General features: G+C 32.9%; 3 protein-coding genes across 3 annotated transcripts; 1 reads left to right on the forward strand and 2 right to left on the reverse strand.

The window, feature by feature from the left end:
* Positions 1-6,002: 6,002 nt before the first annotated feature.
* Positions 6,003-7,056, reverse strand: LOC111426737 (apolipoprotein D-like). Its single transcript, XM_023061411.2, has 3 exons — positions 6,731-7,056; positions 6,499-6,680; positions 6,003-6,449 (listed from the first exon to the last, which is right to left on the reverse strand). The coding sequence occupies exons 1-3, from the start codon at positions 7,030-7,032 to the stop codon at positions 6,058-6,060; spliced, it is 876 nt and encodes a 291-aa protein (XP_022917179.2). The 5' UTR covers positions 7,033-7,056; the 3' UTR covers positions 6,003-6,057.
* Positions 7,057-13,908: 6,852 nt separating this feature from the next.
* On the reverse strand, positions 13,909-14,491 carry LOC111426799 (uncharacterized). The gene is made up of 2 exons (XM_023061534.2): positions 14,329-14,491; positions 13,909-14,280 (listed from the first exon to the last, which is right to left on the reverse strand). Exons 1-2 carry the CDS (start codon positions 14,386-14,388, stop codon positions 14,002-14,004), a joined length of 339 nt encoding a protein of 112 aa, XP_022917302.2. The 5' UTR covers positions 14,389-14,491; the 3' UTR covers positions 13,909-14,001.
* Positions 14,492-14,874: 383 nt separating this feature from the next.
* Positions 14,875-21,443, forward strand: LOC111426790 (uncharacterized). The gene is made up of 5 exons (XM_023061521.2): positions 14,875-14,957; positions 15,011-15,172; positions 15,222-15,384; positions 21,207-21,271; positions 21,335-21,443. The coding sequence occupies exons 1-5, from the start codon at positions 14,916-14,918 to the stop codon at positions 21,356-21,358; spliced, it is 456 nt and encodes a 151-aa protein (XP_022917289.2). The 5' UTR covers positions 14,875-14,915; the 3' UTR covers positions 21,359-21,443.
* Positions 21,444-21,489: the final 46 nt, after the last annotated feature.

The raw sequence follows: 21,489 nt of genomic DNA on the forward strand, positions 1-21,489 counted from the left end.
AGAAACATAAAATTCCCGCTATCTCAGAAACTTAGACGATGAGCTATAACTTTGACAACATCATTTAGTAGCTTGGATAATACCGCATCGCTTTTGTTTTTCGATATTTGTCATATCTGTCATAATAAGGGAGGGGGAGGCCAATGCGTTTTCAAATGTTTACATTTTAATATCTCCTGAACCGTTCAACCGATTTGAATATTTTTGATCTTGTTTGAAAGAGCATTTTATGCTCTTTTTAAAGATATTTTCAATAAGACCGTTTGCTTTAAAGCAAATAAGCTAGAGGGCGTTATCTGCAGCGATTACATATTTTTGTGATTTTTGAAGAAAAGTTAAATGGAACGATACTATTTACTTCACAGATTCTTAGTCACCTTAAAATTTGCTAAATTTTAGTGAAAACCGCATCTCGATATCGCCACCCGTTCTCGAATTATAGAAGAAAATGTTAAAAACTCCAGTGCCATCAATCGGATCCAGTTACCTCATCGATAAAAACAAATCACATAACCATGGTAACTGTAAACATGTCATTGATGATGTTGTCAAAGTTATAGCTCATCGTCTAACTTTCTGAGATAGCGGGAATTTTATGTTTCTCTATGGCAGTTACGCCCCCTAGCGATCGAATTACGAACTTCAAAATAATTTCCAGCTATTTCTCTTGCCCACTTTGCTTATAAGGATTTTTTTCCCAAACCTCTAGGCCTTACCGTTGTAGAGATACAGCCGCGCCGTACGCTTAACGGGACATCCTGTATATGCTGATGATACATCTTTTGTGCAAACGTCGAAAAATAGAGTTGAACTTGAAAATAAGTCAGAAGTTGTTATAGCCGAAGCTGCGGAATGGTTTGGAGCCAACAGTTTGAAACTTAATGTCGTAAAGATTACTATTAACAACTAAAATTGAGGGACGGGAGCAAGAACCTATTAAATTCCTGGGGATATATGTTATGTCAAACCTAAGCTTGAACTCTCATGTTGAATATCTTCAAAGATGCCTGGCTGTAGCAATATTTACGGTCAGGCGCATACGGGCTATAGCTGGATATGAGGCTGCCAGAGCAACCTACTTTGCCAACTTTCATAGTAGGACGTCGTATGGAATACTGATTTGGGGGAATTCTCCGGCAGCCAAAGATATTTTCATGCAACAAAAGAAAGCATTACGGATTTTAGCAGGTGAAAATAGTACTGCAAGCTGTAAACCACTTTTTCAACAACATAGGATACTTACCTTATCCTCTATCTTTATCCTAAGGAGTCTTTTTTACGTGCATTCCTCTAAAACCTCATTTCTAAAAAGTTCTGATATTCATATTTACGAAACCCGTTATAAATCACATTATCAGATTCCCTATCATCGTATTAATACCTCACAAACCAGCACTAATCACTTAGCCGTGAAGTTATACAATATAAATAAAATACTAATTGCCCTGATGGCTGGCGCTTTCTATGATGTAGAGGAGTTTCTTCAACTACCACTTTTGGAGATGGAGTCTTACATTTAGTTTTGTAAATTATATAATTTTCTTCTCTATTTATATACATTGCTTTTGTTTTGTATATATTTATATTTTTCTCTCTTGACGATACTTTATCTGTTTTATACTTTCTTTTAGTAAAACATTCGAAAGCGCAATAAATGTTATTATTATTATTTACCTTGTTTCTAAAGCACAGTTCTATTTTATTCTTGCTATTCCCAACAGCCCAATAATCATGCAACACCAAAAACAAATTTTGAATTTGTCCAGCAGTAGTGTTAACAGATTTTGTCATGTTTGCAAAGAATTCGTCCATATTGTTTTGGCTGTTTGACGTTAAGCTATTGAAATTTGTGAAAAAAGTCTTCCAAAATAAATCTTAAAACAGTTAACCTGACAAGAGTTGTAGTTATACTTCGCTAGAAGTCTATTCTATACCTTAAATAGAAAAGTTTCAAAATAATATACCAGATATGGCGATGTCAACATCATGATAGAGTCATGATAGAGACCTGGTGTGACGAACAAAGACTCTCTGTGAATCCTAAGAAGACAGAGTTGATTCTTTTCACACGGATGAGGAAGGTTGGCAAGCCCAGAATGCCATCCCTTGCTAATACTCCATTGGCATTGCCAAAAGAAGTTAAATATCTGGGCATCACGCTTGAAAAGCGTACATTGCATTCGGTCAATGCCGGAGGGCTATAGGTAAGACATGAGGTTTGTCACCCAAAAATGCCTTCTGGATTTACACGGCTGTAATCCGACCTATGCTTACATATGGTGCAGTAGTATGGTGGTCAAAGACCCTACACTGATGGTTCAAAGAGACGGGAAGGAGCTGGAGCCGGAGTCTTCTCGTACGATCTCCGACTCCACGTATCTGAACCTCTAGGTAAAAGTGCCACCGTCATACAGGCGGAATTAATCGCCGTACAACTTGCCGCTGACGTTATTGTCAGATTCAACTTGGTAGGTAAGACTTTTACAATTTATACTGACAGTAGACAAGCTATTTTGGCCCTGAGTAGAATAACAATTACTTCAGGACTTGTTATGGGTTGTCATCTGACATTGGAGAAGGCCGCAGTGCATAACTGTGTTATACTTCAATGGATAAAAGGACACTCGACTTGTTCAGGTAACAAGCACGCTGATAGGCTTGCCAAAAGGGCTGCCAAGCGAGCGCAATGTTCGCCTGAACCGATAATGGCTCCGTCCTTATCAACTCAGATTGAGATAATTAAAGATTTTATCCATAAAAAGTTTATGAACTGGTAGGATAGGGTTAAGGGCTGCCATCTGTCTAAGGAAGTATTACATTATCCTTCAGCAGAGGCAGCCTTGTCTTTCGTAAGGCTTGGCAGAAACGCTCTACGAACTGTAACGGGACTCGTCACGGGTCACTGTAAGGTAAACAAGCATCTTTATAACCTTAAGCTTGCTGTTAGTCCTCTCTGTCGCCTCTATAAAGAGAGCGAGGAGACGGTCCGACACATCTTGAGTGAATGCCCCACTCTGTAAGACCTCAGAATGAGAGACTTCGGAGAGGAATGGCCGAGCACAGATGGCATCAGGAACATACCTCTGAGCTGTATCCTAGCCTTCGGAAATTCCTTAGGCTGGTTGATGTAGCCGGAGAGAGTGTAGGAGGACGTACAAGGGGCCCGTTGGGGCCTAGGTGCTGTATGCGGAAGCATACCCTCCGCTTTCCTACATACATGGCGATGTAAACAAGTTTTTTAATGCAGCTATTAAATATAATACCTATCTTACCAGGAGGATAAAATCATTAAAAAAAAATTTTTGTAACAAGCTCGAAGACAATGCCAGTGATGACCAAAAAATTATCAGACCAAACAGAACAAACGGGTAAACGTGGAGTTTTTAAAGGTGAAGTTTTGAATAGCAAAATGACCAAATATAATTCTTCATTGATGTCGTACCCTTTATTCAAGAAGAATACAGAACCTGTTCCATGTATGGAACGAGCGCCTCAATAATCAAACCCAAGGCGTATCGTCCAAGAAGAAGCTTAAAAAGAACTCCGCTAACTTGAACCAAAAAGTCTGGGGCCTAATAAATTTTAATACCAAGTCCACTTAATGCTGTTTGGATTAAAGAACATTCCAATAACATTCCAAAGATTGTACCATAGGATGTTTTATCCGTTTATTTGCAGAAATTTGAGAACTCGAAGAATTGAGAAGAAAAGTTGTTGCACTGAAACTAGATTGTCTCGACTTACGAATAAGAGACTCTTTTTTGTCTAAACGACCATAAAAAATGTTCTAACTATACGGATGTTCCAAAACTTAACGTCAAGCGGACACCAGGTGAGAGGCCAATCTATACCTGTTCTGGTAAAAATGAGAAAAAGATTCCATGTTTCTTAGTTAAGTGGTAAGTCTTTAGTTTTGCAAAAAAATATATTAATTTGATGGAGTTAAGGTTGAAAGAATTTATGTCTATCAAGTTTGACACACGATTTCTAAAAAAAGGAGTAGTACAACAACCTTGACAAGTAATTTTAAAGGATGGCCTATTTAGTCAAGTTTCTAAAACGGTGCAACACTTGCCATTTTTCTTGTCATAAAAAATATTATTGCCTGTTTTTCTTTTAATAATTTATTTATTATTAATTTTATATCATTATTTTCTTAAAACTAAGGCAAATGCTCAAATTATTTGTCGTCGGCATTAATACAAGCTGTGCATCGTCACAGAAAAGATCTTTTTACTAGTTGTGCAAATCTCTTTGCATTTATTTCTTCGGCTACTGTATAAATATTGTGGCGCAGTTCGGCAAGATTTTCAATCGGTTTTTAATACACTGTCTCTTTTATGCAATCCTAATAAGAAAATCAAGGGGATTACAATCTTACACCTCATAACAATTACACCATTCGCACCTTGAGAAACATTTTATATCGTAAACGAACGCAAGCGCAAAAAATGATTGAAGCAGAATTTAGTAAACTTAAGAGTTTGTGGAATGGCTTAGGGTGTTTGGCATTTTCAGTTCTACTTGGGAGATTAACAGTTTGTGAATGGATCCCTGAATTCTAGAATAAAGAATTGCTATCACACTTAAATGAGGAAACTTAAAACTGTATCCGTTATTCATATCTTATCACTTAAAAAGGGAAGCGATGGTCTTTCTGAACACTGCAAATTGCAATACTACTACGTTCATGATGCACTGCACAGGTGGCGTACTATAGATATATTCTTACTGATAATTCCACACCAGATAGAACAGACTCTGTACTTGAAGAGACCTTACAGTTGAAATGGTACTGCGTACGATTTCAAGATATTAATTCTAGATAGGATTAGCTGAAAATATCCATAACTATGTTAGTTCTGTATGACGCTTTATGTTGTAACTGTCAAAAGCGAGTAAAACCGCAGCTTCAAGTTAGAAACGTCAAGATTTTTACCAAATCATGTGAAATACAGCAACGTAAGTGGTTTTCCAAATTTTCTTCAGGTATAAGAGGACAAAAGGTGTAGAATCTGTATAAATCAGCACCACTAAAGGTACTGATATGCTAAAAACACTTATCCTGTGAGTTTCCTGTGAGCTGATCAGAAGCAGTAATGACTGTGTATCACTGGACCCGATCAACGAGGCAGGTTCAACAACATACTGAATTAGGGTGCTCCCAATGATTTTTTCTTGAAACTGACCCCAGAAGAAAATTTGAAAAACAAGAACCTTAGCTGATACATATTTCGGAATTTCTCCAAAATGCAATCGTGCAGAATCCACCACGATATCCTTACTACTTAAAAAGTTAGCATCAAAATTTTCTTTTATAAACTTGAAGGTATATTTAATTTTTGTTTTAAATCATCAATTAAATTATATAAATAGTTGATGAATCATGTTTTTAAAATACGATATTATAAATAATTTTTTTAATGGATCATTTGATTACGACGATTAGATAGCCGATAATAATTTAATTATGTAAGTCAGGTGAGATTAAATAATTTATGTTGCTACTATAGGAAAATCCAAGGTTTTTGTTGACCAAAATATTAATAATTTCTCATCGCCTAATTTTAAATAATTAACATGACATGACGAAAACGTATAAATGTTTATATAAATATAAATAAACTTTTTTTCTGATTAAATCTAGAAATAAATCAGAAAATTTCAGTTTACAACGCCATCTCATGGTAAAATCATAATATATTTCACCTGTAACAAGTAGATAGCTTTAAATATAAAATTTGTACCTAAATTAATGATTAATGTGTGTTGATTTAGGTTTGTATTCAAACAAAATAATTCACGGTTAAATAATAAATCTTTTTTAGGAAATGTGTGCTGTTTTAAATAAATATTTGATGAAACAACAGCCCCAAATTGGAAAGTAAACGAGTGGGTCTTTATCTCCAACAAATTCTTTATAAAAAATTTAAAATGTAAATGTTTACATAATGCGCAAAAAGTTTTGACAGAATCTTTTATTTTTATACTTAATTTTAATTAAAAAAAATAAATAAAAAAATTAATTTGTACAATTTTTTAATAACAACTTTAAATTTATTCAGTTTTAACAAGATTTTCTGCAGCAGCCCCAGCCACGATATCTTTAACAGCATTTTTAACGCTTTCTTTTCTCGTCTCAATGGAAGCAGTTACTTCTCCATCATCCGCATCTTCATCAACTTCTTCTTCTTCTTCTTCCTGTATAAGTTGTGCTGTTTCTTTTTTCTTGGGATTTTGCCTTTTCTCATCGCCGGTTTGCTCAACGAGCGTTGATATTGAAGTTATTCCTTGAGCGGCGTTAATATCAGAAGCAGCGAGAGGGCAACCTTCTTGTTGCGTTTTAATAAAGAAAGTTCTATTTATGCGGAATTTATCCAAGACGCCATAAGCTCTTTGGAGTACTTGAGCCGATGGTAAACGCTCGCGAGTTAATAACCAAGCATTTTCTGCCAAAAAAATTGTTTGAATTGAATCAAAAATTTAATTTCTTTTTACCTGCGTGAACTGGTCCTAATCCAGAACAACTCCAAACAACAGCATAAGAATCGTAATCGGTGTCCAAAACGACTAAATTGGTTTCTGTTGTTATTGGTTGTTGGTATTTAACTTGGATTCTTCCTTGTCCTTCTCTTCCGGTTTGTTGGACGTTTCCGTTAATGACTCGTTTAACTCCGGTTCTAATAAGGATTAAAATTATTAAAAATGTTTTTCAAAATTGGTATCTTACAATCGATTTGTGTATTCGCTGGATACATAAATTCTTCCAGTTGCTGTTTGGGCATAATCGGTAACGACACATCTTGATGCAACGTCTGTAAAGGTGAAGTAACGTTCTGCTTCGTACCATTTCCCTAAGAAACGATTCATATCGAAATTATCCATCGGGGTGTAATCCGGGCAAAAGCCCAATCCCGGAATTTGGGCATTAACGATGACACAAACTGTTAAAAACACGAACAAACTTAGAGTACTCATCTTGCGTTGTTGCGATTTAGTTGGGTAGAGTTGTTCTCTGCTGAAGAAGTCCATCGGCGGTTTATATACGGGTCGATCTTTTCCTGGGTACCGTTATACGACAAACCATAAATCAGAGGCGGATTGAAACAATTTTTATTTATACTTTATATTTGTAATTAAAAAAAAATTTAAATTAAAAGTATAAAAGAAGTTTTAAATGATATAAACGCTAATTATTAAAAAGAAATTAAGAAAATCAATTAAAAATTATTTTTTTAATTTATAGAAATGATTAATGTTTATTTTTTTTGTTTCTTACTAAATCCCACTCTGAATTAAAATGATGGTTGATGCGGGACCCTCAATAGGAAGCGTAAAAATATTTCAATTAGCGATTGTAAACTTATTGAGTATTGAGCAACACCGGGAACCGTTTCTATAGTTCGATTATTCCATATTCATGTGTTTACATACGCATTTAGCGATTTTTCTTGTCAAACTCACCGCGATTTTCTGACTTCTTGCCAGAAAGGCAATGCCCTTCTGTAACCTTGTGCGCTCCTTACATCAAGATTACTTCTACTACAAGATTAAGTATGGGTAATTTCGCTTTAAAGATCTTAATCTTAAAAAAATGTATTGAATTTTGTTATTACAAGAACACAATGATATAAAATTGAGAATTATATAAGATAATATTTCGTATAAAAGGTAACCTTAATTTATTATTTAAACGATGCCCGAAAAAATAAATTAAAACCAGATGGTCGAAATTTCTGAATTTGTTTAATATGTGTAAATCCAATTGGCGTTATCATTAACCTAGATTTATACGCAAATGTACTGGAGCTATTTGGGTTGGGTTGGCAATTCAAAAACTACTGTTAAGTAAACTAAATGAATAAAAGATTCTTCTTTGAAAATCGTACAAGACTACTTGAGTGGCAAAAAGTTATTTAATAATTTTGTACTAAAATCTAAGACGAAGATATCTTCTAGAACTCAAAATTTCAAGATTTAAGGAAATTATTTATTAATGTTGTGTGATTAAACGATTTCAAAACGATGATGTATTTAATAAGATAACACAGAGAGTTTCGTTTTAATACTTTGTTGTTGAGTTTGTACATAATCAATATTTTTGGTAACTTTTTAGGGTTAAAATTAAAAATTCGGGAAAAATCTTTATGAATTTTTCACAATATTTTAATGAAAGCATTCTCTTTCTAATGAAGAAAACAGTTTTGCAAAATCACTTTCATTTTCTGAGATGTTTTGTTCTAAACATAATCAAAATTTCTGGTAATTCTTGATATTTTTGGGTTAACTCTAAAAAATTGGGAAAAATTAACTTATAGGAAAATCTTCATGACTTTTTCACCACTTACTAATAAAAGTCTCCTCCTTTCAATGATAAAGCTCGTTTTAAAAAATCAGCTTTAGTTTCCGAAATACAATGTTTTAAACATATTCGAAATTGTAATTTTTAAAAGATATTGGTTTAACTTTAAAATATTGGGAGAAATTGATTTCTGGGAAAATCTTCATGAATTTTCCACCATTTATTAATAAAAGCATTCTCTTTCTAATGAAGAAAACAGTTTTGGAAAATCACTTTCACTTTCCGAGATGTATTGATCCAAACAAAACCAAAATTTCTGGTAACTGTTGATATTTTTGAATTAACTTTAAAAAATTGGGAAAAATAAGTTTATTGGAAAATCTTCATGAGTTTTTCACCACTTATTAATAAAAGTGTCCTCTTTTCAATGATAAAACCCGTTTTGTAAAATCACCTTTAGTTTAGGAGATATAGTGTTTTGAACATATTCAAAATTATAACTTTTAAATTATCTTGGATTAACTTTTAAATATTGAGAGAAATTGATTTGTTGGAAAATCTTTATAAATTTTTCACCATTCATTAATGGAAACATTCTCTTTTTAATGAAGAAAACAGTTTTGCAAAATCACTTTCACTTTCTGAGATATATTGTTCTAAACATAATCAAATTTTATGGTCAGTTTCTATATATTTGGGTTAACTTTAAACAATTGAGAAAAATCAATTTACTGGAAAATCTTCATGAATTTTCCACCCTTTATTAATAAAAGTGTCCTCTTTTCAATGATAATACTCGTTTTGTAAAATCACCTTTAATTTCCGAGATATAGTGTTTTAAACATATTCAAATTATAATTTTAAATTATCTTAGATTAACTATAAAGTATTGGAAGAAATGGATTTGTTGGAAAATCTTTATGGATTTCTCACCACTTATTGATATAAGTGTCCTCTTTTCAATGATAGAACCCGTTTTGTAAAATATCCTTTGGTTTCCGAGATACAGTGTTTTAAAGATATTCGAAATTATAACTTTTACATTATCTTGGATTAATTTTAAAATATTGAGATAAATTGATTTCTGGCAAAATCTTTATGCAATTTTCACCATTTATTAATAAAAGCATTCTCTTTCTAATCAAGAAAACAGTTTTGCAAAACCACTTTCACTCTCTGAGATGTATTGTTCTAAACATAATCAAAATTTCTGGTAACTTTTGATATTTTTGGGTTAACTTTAAAAAATTGGGAATATCAATTTACAGGAAAATCTTCATGAGTTTTGCACCACTTATTAATAAAAGTGTCCTCTTTTCAATGATAAAACCCGTTTTGCAAAATCACCTTTAGTTTCCGAAATGCAATGTTTTGAATATATTCGAAATTGTAACTTTTAAAACATCTTGGATTAACTTTAAAATATTGAGAGAAATTGATTTCTGGGAAAATCTTTATGAATTTTCCACCATTTATTAATAAAAGCATTTTCTTTCTAATGAAGAAAACAGTTTTGCAAAATCACTTTCACTTTCTAAGATATATTGTTCTAAACATAATCAAAATTTCTGGTAACTTTTAATATTTTTGGGTTAACTTTAAAAAATTGGAAAAAATCAATTTACAGGAAAATCTTCATGACTTTTTCACCACTTATTAATAAAAGTGTCCTCTTTTCAATGATAAACCCCGTTTTGCAAAATCACCTTTAGTTTCCAAAATACAATGTTTTGAACATATTCGAAATTGTCACTTTTAAAACATCTTGGATTAATTTTAATATATTGGGAAAAATCGATTTGTTGGAAAATCTTTATGAATTTTTCACCACTTATTAATAAAAGTGTCCTCTTTCTAATGAAGAGAACAGTTTTGCAAAAGCACTTTCACTTTCCAAGATATATTGTTCTAAACATAATCAAATTTTTTGGTAACTTTTGATATTTTTGCGCTAACTTTAAAAAATTGGGAAAAATCAATTTACAAGAAAATCTTCATGACTTTTTCGTTACTTATAAATAAAAGTGTGCTCTTTTCAATGATAAAACCCGTTTTGTAAAATCACCTTTAACTTCTGAGATACAGTGTTTTGAACATATTCGAAATTATAACTTTTAAATTATTTTGGATTAACTTTAAAAAATTGGGAGAAATTGATTTCTGGAAAATCTTTATGCAATTTTCACCATTTATTAATAAAAGCATTCTCTTTCTAATCAAGAAAACAGTTTTACAAAATCACTTTCACTCTCTGAGATGTATCGTTCTAAACATAATCAAAATTTCTGGTAACTTTTGATATTTTTGTTAACTTTAAAAAATTGGGAAAAATCAATTTACAGGAAAATCTTCATGACTTTTGCACCACTTATTAATAAAAGTGTCCTCTTTTCAATGATAAAACCCGTTTTGCAAAATCACCTTTAGTTTCCGAAATACAATGTTTTGAACATATTCGAAATTGTAAAAAAAAAAAAATTGTAAAAAATTGAAAAAAATCAATTTACAAGAAAATCTTCATGGTTACGGGCAGAAAGACCTTGGTCGGTAGCCCTATTCTCATCCCTTAACTTTTTTATTTTTGTTGTATATGCATATAGATATTTTTATTGTTATTCTTATTTTTTTTTTATGTAGTGGGTACAGAATAAAATTTGTTTTCTCTCTCTCTTCATGATTTTTTCGTCACTTATTAATAAAAGTGTCCTCTTTTCAATGATAAAACCCGTTATCCAAAATCACCTTTAGTTTCCTACATACATACAATGTTTTGAACATATTCGAAATTGTAAGTTTTAAAACATCTTGGATTAACTTTAAAATATTGAAAGAAATTGATTTCTGGGAAAATCTTTATGAATTTTCCACCATTTATTAATAAAAGCATTTTCTTTCTAATGAAGAAAACAGTTTAGCAAAATCACTTTCACTCTCTGAGATATATTGTTCTAAACATAATCAAAATTTCTGGTAACTTTTAATATTTTTGAGTTAACTTTAAAAAATTGGGAAAAATCAATTTACAGGAAAATCTTCATGACTTTTTCATCACTTATTAATAAAAGTGTCCTCTTTCCAATGATAGAACCCGTTTTGTAAAATATCCTTTGGTTTCCGAGATACAGTGTTTTGAACATATTCGAAATTATAACTTTTAAATTATCTTGGATTAATTTTAAAATATTGGGAAAAATCGATTTGTTGGAAAATCTTTATGAATTTTTCACCACTTTTTAATAAAAGTGTCCTCTTTCTAATGAAGAGAACAGTTTTGCAAAATCACTTTCACTTTCCAAGATATATTGTTCTAAACATAATCAAATTTTTTGGTAACTTTTGATATTTTTGGGTTAACTTTCAAAAATTAGGAAAAATCTATTTACAGGAAAATCTTCATGACTTTTGCACCACTTATTAATAAAAGTGTCCTCTTTTCAATGATAAAACCCGTTTTTGCAAAATCACCTTTAGTTTCCGAAATACAATGTTTTGAACATATTCGAAATTGTAACTTTTAAAACATCTTGGATTAACTTTAAAATACTGGAAGAAATCGATTTGTTGGAAAATCTTTATGAGTTTTTCACACATTTACTAATGAAAGCATTCTCTTTCTAATCAAGAAAACAGTTTTCCAAAATTACTTTCACTTTCTGAGATATATTGTTCTAAACATAAGCAAAATTTCTGGTAACTTTCTATACATATATTTAGGTTAACTTTAAAAAATTGGGAAAAATCTGTTTACTGGAAAATCTTTGTTACTTTTTCACTACTTATTAATAAAAGCGTCCTCTTTTCAATGAAGAAATCAGCTTTACTAAATCACCATTCATTTCAAAGACACAACGTTTTGAACATAATTGCTGAGTGGAAAAATTTCATGACATTTTCACTACTTATTAATTAAAGTGTCCTCTTTTCAATGAATAAGGCCGTTTTATCAAATCACTTTTAGTTTCAGAGATACCGCGTTTTAAACATTTTCGAAATTATGACAACCACACCAAACAATTTGATTCAAGGAAGGAGTCTGGAATATTCTCCGCATAAATAAAGAACTCACCTTGTAATAGCAAGAACGACACATCCGGAAGTTTATCCAGGACATACATAAAAGACCCAGAACGAACCTGCAAAATTTTTGAAAAATCTTCGAACACCTTCTTCTTTAACGTGCTGCCATTAATTTCTACTCAGCAAAGAACTAGGTTATCTCCACTTACGAATAAGAGACTTTTCTTGATTTGTGACCTCGGGGTTGTCTCAAGGGCCATAAAAAATGTTTCAATTATGTATGCAATAATATAAATATTGAGGTTTGTCCATTAAAAACTAGTTAGGCATCATCCCTACATAGTTCTTACATGAAATGAGTGAGATGCCTACAAGGGGATTACCACCCATTAAACTCAAAAATGGTGGCATTCAAATACCTAATTTTTTTGTTCCTCAACATGATGCAAACACACAACCAAAGCTTTGATCGCAAAAATAGCAGTAACCACACTTTTATCCTCTATGACTTTGCTTTCAAAATGCGATACAAACCGGTATCGATTAATAGAAGAAGTACTACGAGATCTTGATTTCGCCTCATCAGCAGTGAACAAAGAACAGTATCTACGGATATTCACAAACGAAGAGGGCAGGGTGTTGCCAAAGTTAACAATAGTCAAAATAAAAGTAGTTCAAACCTTTGACAATTGCAAAGAAGCAATTTGGTATAAGCTACTCTGCTTGCATACCCATCACAACAGATACTTCCGATTTTACAATTGGAACAGTCCTGGATTATAACAACCACTGAGATTCTTCTCCAGAAAGTTGAGCACAGCGACAGATTTCCTGGCAATATACGAAGCAATTCACATAAATCATATACGTGAGATATACGCAAGATAGCCAGATATACGCCAGTCTTGAGTTTCTGATTAAGTGTTCTGGTATGCTGTTGTAAACTTATTCTCTATCTAAGACCAAGTGGTTTGGGTGTTATGGCATCTCTTATTTGCTTCTGCGTCACCGATTCGGGTTTGTACAGTTTCAGTTTTAATTTACTGCAATTATTTTACTTCGATTGGTTCTGCTTGAGGTTAATTTATCGTTATTATGGTTGCTTTTCTTCTTCGAAAAGCCCTCTTTTCACAGTTTTGATTTTGGTTTTTTCGCGATTTAAAAAAAAAGTGGAGATACATTATTAATTTTATACAGCTATTACATTTTTGGTTGAGTTCTTGATTTTATCACAAATTTAGTTAACCAAGTATTTATGATGAAATCAATTTATTAGTTTCTAACCAACCACCATAAATCCAATTATTATTATCGTTTCAAATGCAAATATCTTGATGTAGATTTATTACGCGCTACGCTAAGTGTGTGTCACATCCTGTGTCTGCAAATCATAACAACCGGGAGGAAACCGAGAATTTACTCTATGTTTAATCATGATCTCATCCCCTAATTTGATAGTAAAATTTTTTTATTGTTGCGAATTTAAGAGAATATAATAATCTTATATAAACACTTGTTAATAATTCAAAATTAAACCGTTACATAACAGTTGATTAAAAAGATTGCCCTGAAGTTCACCACTCATCAAAATTTAAATTAAGTTAATAAAATATAACATTTTTAAAAAGCGACGATTAATATATATTTTCTAAACAATTAAACTAATGAGATAAGATTTAATTTTAGTCCGTATTGATCCACTTAAGAAACCTCTGTAACAATTCCATGACGAATTTCGCAGCTCTATCCATAAATCCATCATTGGGTTTTTTTACTTCGGTGAATACATCCTCGTCATCTTCCATTTCGTTTATAGTTTGCCGTTTTTGCCTGGTTAACGCATCTGGATCTTCTTCAAATTTAGACATTAAATTTTGAAATTGTTTATCTTGTTCCAAAAATCCGATGAATTTTTCGGCGAGATCTCCATCTTTTAATTCGGCTAAATTCGAAGTGGGTTTCTAATAAAAATTGAAATTAAATTAAATTAAATTGTTTTGAAGACTTACAGCTGATGATGGAGCGAAATAAAAAAGGCAAACGACCAAACAAATAACTTTCAAATCCATTTCACTTTGATTTTCTAATGCAAATCGACCGGATGCGAGTCCGTGGAGAAATGTGACATATTTTGGTTGGTAATGTTTTTTTTTTATACGTAAATCGTTCCCTAACGCTGATGTGACCACAAATCCGTGACCATGGCAGTGGAATTATATAATTAGCAAATTACCGGTTGACAATTTGCGAATTGAATTGATGGTTACGCCGCATTGCACTTCCTGTTTTATTGAAAAAATGGTTCATATACTAAACATGTTTCGATCAAACGCTGACTAAAACTATACATTGGAAATTTGATGACTATCAATTCCAAAGATGATATAATTACGAGTTAATGTGGAAAAAAATCTCGAAAACGAGTATACTTTGATGAAAAGTTTAGGAAATTTTATGTTTACATCACGCTATTAGAAATTAATTTGATCCCAAATCTATAATTTTCTAAATTACTACGTTGATTTTGCAAAAACACGCAATAAAACATCAAAATAAGCATCGTTGATTTTATCTTGAATCTTTCAACAGAAAAGTCATGTTAAAAATTATAATCTTATCCCTTATCCTTTTTAAAAGTGTAAGTTTTTAACTACATTTAAAATTAATGATATACAAGAATTAATTAATTAGGCCCATTCGAAATGTGAGAAACCAAAATATCTTTTGGATAACGAACAAGAATGTTTAGAAATAACGACGAGCGTGTTTGAAAGATTTTCAAATTCCGCCACTGGCGTTTTTAACATGGCCAAGAAAAAATTGGGGATCGATTACGAAGAAGAACCGTTGAAAGTAAATTAATTTACGTTTTATTTTATACTTTTTAATAATTTCGTTTTAGTGTAGTTATTATTTATGCATACTTCACAATTTAAAAATGGTGACGGAATCGGGAATTTTAAATGAGGAATTAATCAAAGAGTGGATGGAGGGACACATTCCTGGGGATGTCCAAGAAGAATTTACTAAATACGCAATGAAATGCAATGAAGATGCTACGAAACGTAAATAATATTGTTTCTTGCTCTGAAACTTAATTTGTTATCTTTACAAAAACTTTATTCCATCTTTTTATAATTACCATATTAGCTGATTTTATTGTTGAAATTAATAATATGATGTTAACATCTACAGAGTATCTGATTTGAAAAGAAATCTTTGATATGTGGTAGTATTAGGATCTGTATAGGTTTATCTGGAGATGTTACATAGGTATTATCTATTTGGTCTACAGTAGGACCAGTTCTTCAGGTAAAAGACATCCAATAAGTTTTATTAACACGTCTAACCAATGCCAGTAATATATTAGAACTTAATTGTGGTACTATCAGGATTTGATAGATTTATCCCTAAATGTTAAGTGATGACTATGCGATGGTTCCTCATCGCATAGTCGTCACTTAACATTTAAGCCGTCACAGTATGCGTAAATTGATTTTTTCCTGCTCCTTTGAAACTACTTTGATAACATTTTGTAATATTATTAACTAGTAGTCCTTTATGCCTTCCTTTGTTATTCAAATCTTTTCAATCTTGATATTGTGATTTTGTCTAATAAAGTTATATAACTTTGGTGTTTTTTTAAGCCAGATAGAACTTACGAAAGGGTTAACTGTTAAACGAATTGTCATACTGCGCTCACTTTTTGATAGTTATGATCAGTACACTCTGGCAAATCATCATGAATAGATTGATGCTTGAACAACGCTACCAAACCATCCAGATTTACTTTGAAAATCAGTAATCAATTCGCACAACTTATAGACGACTTCGTGATTTGTATAGCGCACATAATCGTCCATCTGAGCAAGCCATCCGTCGAACTGTGTATAGATTTCACACCACATACTCTCTAAATGATGCTAAATGATTTTTTGTGTTATTTTTTTTTCAATTTAAAGTTCTATCGGGCTTAAAAAAGCTCCCAGTATTAGTCCAAGCCAGATCAACTGCAAAATTTGTAAGAATACCAACCTTTTCAATATTAGTTCTGTTTAAGCAATGGTTAAATTCTGTTTCAATGGGAAACTTTACCAATGTAATCATCAGGAAATCTAATCTAGTCTAAAATAGTATAGTAACTTAGGATCAGCTCAGGATCCGGAGAAGACATGGGCATTAGTGGACCAAATAGCCGCATTAAATTGCCCCTCAGCTCGGACATAACCATTTATCAAGCAGAATTTCTTCCTATAAACTTCTGCGCCGCTTTGAACCTACAAAAGGGACAGAAAGGTGCATCCATAAACATTTTTACAGACAGTCGGGTCGTCCTAAAGGCAATTCAGGCCTACACGTGTGACTCCGCACTGATCAGAAAGTGTACCAGCAAACTGAGAGAACTCGCTAGGGACAATGATGTTACTCTTTGGTGTATTCCAGGTTACAGAGACATTGAAGGCAATGAGAAGGCGGACAAGCTGGCCAAAGAGACAGCGAAAACGCCTTTCATTGGACCACAACTCAGTTGTTGATTACAAATAAGCCACCTAAAACAAGTAATCAACAGTTGGGAGGCCTCGAAGGTAGCTTTACGCTGAAAAGGCTGTCAGGTTTCCTCACCGTCCATAAAATACCACCTCTTCCACATTGGACAAGCTGAGGATCAAACTTGTCGACTTTGCAACGACACGTCACAAACGGCTGAACATATACTGTGTAAGTGGGTTGCCAGAGGTCACCTAAGACACAAAATTTTCGATAAAGCTCTTTTGACATCTACCAACATAAAGGAACAAGTTCTTCGAGCAATACTAAGGTTCACTACATTTACCCTAAACTTTTGGAGGGCTAAAGTTACAATAAATCTTATAGGTCGCGGTGACGAGAGGGGTGGTTCCTTCAGCCCGGCGGCAATAATAATAATAATAGGATCAGCCGCCATAATCGCATAATTGTCTATATTTTAGGTAACATAAAAACGAATTTTTGAAAAGAAAATCCTGATTTGAAACCTTAGTAGCGCACCAGGAATGATATGAAGACGGCCATTCTTCACATCCATTGTTGTGTTACATATATTCAGGCCGTCTTGGAGTCAATCTCGATCGACATCTTCTTAAGGTTGGATTTCATGACACAATACGAACAGTGTAGAAGCAGTGCGTGCTAGGCAAAACCTAACAATCAGCTTATCGTCCTATGAATAGTAAGGTGGCCATAAACGGGGTCAGACATCTTAGGCGAAAAGTTGTTCTTTTCATGGGAACAAACGAACTCTGTGATATTTTCGAAGAAATGGTGACTTCCGGAATTGCTTCTACCTAAAAAAAACATTTTAAAACAACTACTAATAATAAACGCAATATTTTATTCCTGCCTTTTCATGTAGGATCAGATAACTTTTTGAACTTGCACAGATTAAAGTTATAATGTATCACAAAAATCTCAAATTTCTCGACAGCGAACACTTAAATCCTAATGCATATACATATACAGTATGTTATACAGGGTGATTCATAAGTAATGGGCCAAATTGTAAATGTACGTTCAGGAGGCCAAAATAATAATATTTTCATTAACAATAATGGGTCTTAGTCTGCTCCTTACTGAGATACAGGATGTTAAAGCGAAAAAAATAAAATAGATTTTTGTTAATAGGTCAGCTACTTTTCTACATAATGACTCATAGTTGACTTATAGTTTTTGTAAGGGTAAACAATAATGTGTGAGAGGATTTGAGTTAACTCGTAGATGTCGCCACATGCGCCATATGAATTAGATGAAATCAGCTACAAATTTTTTATCGCTCATTATTTTACAACATACTTGTTTAATTTGGATAGCCCCATCATTTCTGTAGAAAAAAGCTATACTTCTTTGATCTTGAAAATATTAACGATTTTCGAGATATTTGAATTTTACTAATTCACTACACTACATTTCACGGTGGTCGACGTAGCATTAATCTGTTAAGACACAAGCATGGCATGGAATGTTGACATTTACCTAACCGTAATTGATAATTGATAACAATATTAAACTGAAACCATAAAAAAATTACGTAATAAAACAATTTATTGTACGCCAGTTAATAAAACGAAATACAACATTAGAACAGACTTGAACTAAGACCACTTACGACAACTGTTATCAAAACCTACATGTTAATGTTGTGCGAAGTTAAATTAAATTTAAGCTTAATTATGAGCTACTGCAAAAGGTTTTCAACATGACCACCACACGCATTTAACCGTTTGGTTAAGGATTGTCTGACTTTAAAAAATGTAGCAGGATTATTTCGTATTGAATTGGCTGCATCTTGAATTCTATTCCATAACTCGTCTCGTGTATTTATAGTAGGTTCAGCATAGACCATTGATTTCATGTAACTCCACACATAAAAATCAAGTGGATTAAAATCGGGACTGCGAGGCGGCCACTGAAATTCACTACCACGTCCAATCCAATGGTGAGGGAATGTTTCATTCAGATGTTCGCGCACAGCACGTGAAAAATGTGGAGGAGCACCGTCTTGCATGAACCACATATTTCTTCTTAGTTGTAATGGAAGATCTCCCAAGAGGTCGACTAAGTCATTATTTAAAAAAATTAAATATGACTCTCCATTTAAATTAGGAGGTAATTTAACTGGGCCCAGTAATGTATTGCCTATTACACCGCACCACACATTTATTTTAAACTCGTACTGGAAATGTCTATCTTTTTTTAAACGAGGGTTTTCGGTTTCCCAGGCATGACTATTTCGCCAATTAAAAATTCCGCGTCTGGTAAAGGTTGCTTCATCCGTGAAAAGAATGTTATTTAGGAATGTTGGATTATTATTCAATTTTCCTTTTAGCCACTGACAAAATTGAACTCTGATTCGATAATCTGTTGGAAGTAAATTTTGCACAGGTATAAAATGATAGGGATATAAATTTTCCTTGTGTAAAATTCTAGTCACGGATGGTTGGCTTATTCCAGTTGCTGCAGACAATCGACGAGTGCTTATTTCAGAATGTTGCGCAATTCTTACCAAAATTTCATCTTCTTGCTGCGGAGTGATAGTCTTAGGACGTCCTGTATGATATTTTGGACGAAATGAACCTGTTTCACCCAATCGATTATAAATATTTTGAAATATCTTCCGGTTTGGCTGCCTTCTGTAAGGGTACATTTCACGATATTTTCTGGATGCTGCTTGCCCAGAAAAACGTTCTTGTGCGTAAACGCATAACATGTCTCTCATTTCTTCGTTTGAAAAGTGATTATGTCTCGGCATTTTGATTTATGTTAGGACAAGAACGAATCAGTTTACTTAACAATAAAATGTTTTAAACTATTCATTAAACGTAAAAGCTCATTGACGTTTCATAATTCATATGGCGCATGTGGCGACATCTACGAGTTAACTCAAATCCTCTCACACATTATTGTTTACCCTTACAAAAACTATAAGTCAACTATGAGTCATTATGTAGAAAAGTAGCTGATCTATTAACAAAAATCTATTTTATTTTTTTCGCTTTAACATCCTGTATCTTAGTAAGGAGCAGACTAAGACCCATTATTGTTAATGAAAATATTATTATTTTGGCCTCCTGAACGAACATTTACAATTTGGCCCATTACTTATGAATCACCCTGTATATACAAATGTTCAAAATGACCTCCACACACTGCTGAGCTCGTCGTACCATGGATTGCCTTACACGCTCAAAAATACTTGGTGTATTTCGAATTTGCTGGTAAATTCCACTCTACGTTAAATATCCTCAATATTTTGAATTGGGGCAGAATACACCATAGATTTTAAATGTCCCCATATGTAAAAATCGAGAGGATTTAAATCGTGCAGGTCACGCTACAGGTCCACCATGTCCAATCCATCTTCCAGGATATACGGCATTTAACAATTTGCGTGCTGTGAGACCGAAGTGAGCCAGCGCTCCGTCATGCATGAACCACATGCGTTCTCTAACATTTAGCAGAACAGCTAAGTCGTTTTGTAAAAAATAACGATAATTCTGCCAGGAAAGTCGTCGGGGAAGTACAAAAGGACCAATCAAGAAGTCGTTGATACTTCCTGTCCACAGATTTAACGAAAACTGCGTTTGATGTCTGGACTGAATAATAGCATGAGGGGTTTCTTCTTGCCACTGGTGTAAATTATGAAAATTGACGATACCATCTCTTCTAAAGCCAGCTTCTTCACTAAAGAGCAGACACGATCGGTGGCGCATTTCTGTAACAACCATACACAGTAAGCTTCTCGTGATGGGAAGTCATTCTCACTAAGTCCCTGTAATCTTTGCAGGGACCAACTTCCGCCAATGCAATTCTTCGAGTACCTGCATTTTCTACAACACGATCCAACACACGTTCTTTCAAGTCCAAAGTTCTTGGTCTGCCGCGATCTCGGACTACTGGTTTGAAGGTTCCTGTTTGCCTTAATCTAATATGAAGCCTTTCGAACGTTTTTTCATGGTCTGCGTAAAGTCTTCTTGCTTCTATTCTGTTGCAATGTGTCAAACCATACATTAAATGCATGTCGGACATCTCTTTGAAAGAATAATCTGCCATTTTGTACTAGACTGAAAACAAAAAGCACGGACTGCCTACTTAATATTGGTCTGAAAAGCTAGTAAATTTGTGTAAATTCACCGCTGTAACTCAGTAACAAACCATTTTAGGACATGTTTATATAAACTTTTTTGTTTATTTTTAGTTGTAGAAACCGTCTATGTATAGCAAGCCCAACATTTTTGTAACATCCTGTATAAAATTGCTGATATAAACATTATAATCGGATCTTATCAATTTCTTACAATATAATATAAATTTTCCTTAACTTATTATATATTTTAATAAGATTTTATTTTAGTTGCAGATGTCTCAAACTGTCAAAAAGCCACAGAATTCATTAAATGTTTATCTCAATATGAAGAAGTAAGAATAAGTAACAATGACTTAATTAATTTATTAATATATTAAATTGTTTTTACATTTTAGTGTAAAATATTTAAATTTCCTTAATGCAACGTTCTTAACCACCATCTAAAAAAAGAAAAACTCAACCAGTGTCAACAATAACAAAAAAGTTAATAAATTACTTAATAACCAAGAAAAATCTTTATTATTTTCATTAATTCTTTTTTATTTCTACC

The sequence above is a fragment of the Onthophagus taurus genome, chromosome 1 (genome assembly GCF_036711975.1).
Source record: "Onthophagus taurus isolate NC chromosome 1, IU_Otau_3.0, whole genome shotgun sequence".
NCBI lineage: Eukaryota > Metazoa > Arthropoda > Insecta > Coleoptera > Scarabaeidae > Onthophagus > Onthophagus taurus.

Bases quoted from the DNA above. Each gene is read 5' to 3' on its own strand.
- LOC111426737 (XM_023061411.2), bottom strand. From the start codon at position 7,032: ATGGACTTCTTCAGCAGAGAACAACTCTACCCAACTAAATCGCAACAA. The intron at 6,681-6,730 runs GTAAGATACCAA...AATCCTTATTAG, and splicing joins AGCGAATACACAAATCGATT to AACCGGAGTTAAACGAGTCA. The intron at 6,450-6,498 runs GTAAAAAGAAAT...TTTTTTTGGCAG, and splicing joins ATTAGGACCAGTTCACGCAG to AAAATGCTTGGTTATTAACT.
- LOC111426790 (XM_023061521.2), top strand. From the start codon at position 14,916: ATGTTAAAAATTATAATCTTATCCCTTATCCTTTTTAAAAGT. The intron at 15,385-21,206 runs GTAAATAATATT...ATTTTATTTTAG, and splicing joins CAATGAAGATGCTACGAAAC to TTGCAGATGTCTCAAACTGT. The intron at 21,272-21,334 runs GTAAGAATAAGT...TTTACATTTTAG, and splicing joins GTTTATCTCAATATGAAGAA to TGTAAAATATTTAAATTTCC.
- LOC111426799 (XM_023061534.2), bottom strand. From the start codon at position 14,388: ATGGATTTGAAAGTTATTTGTTTGGTCGTTTGCCTTTTTTATTTCGCT. The intron at 14,281-14,328 runs GTAAGTCTTCAA...AATTTTTATTAG, and splicing joins ATTTCGCTCCATCATCAGCT to AAACCCACTTCGAATTTAGC.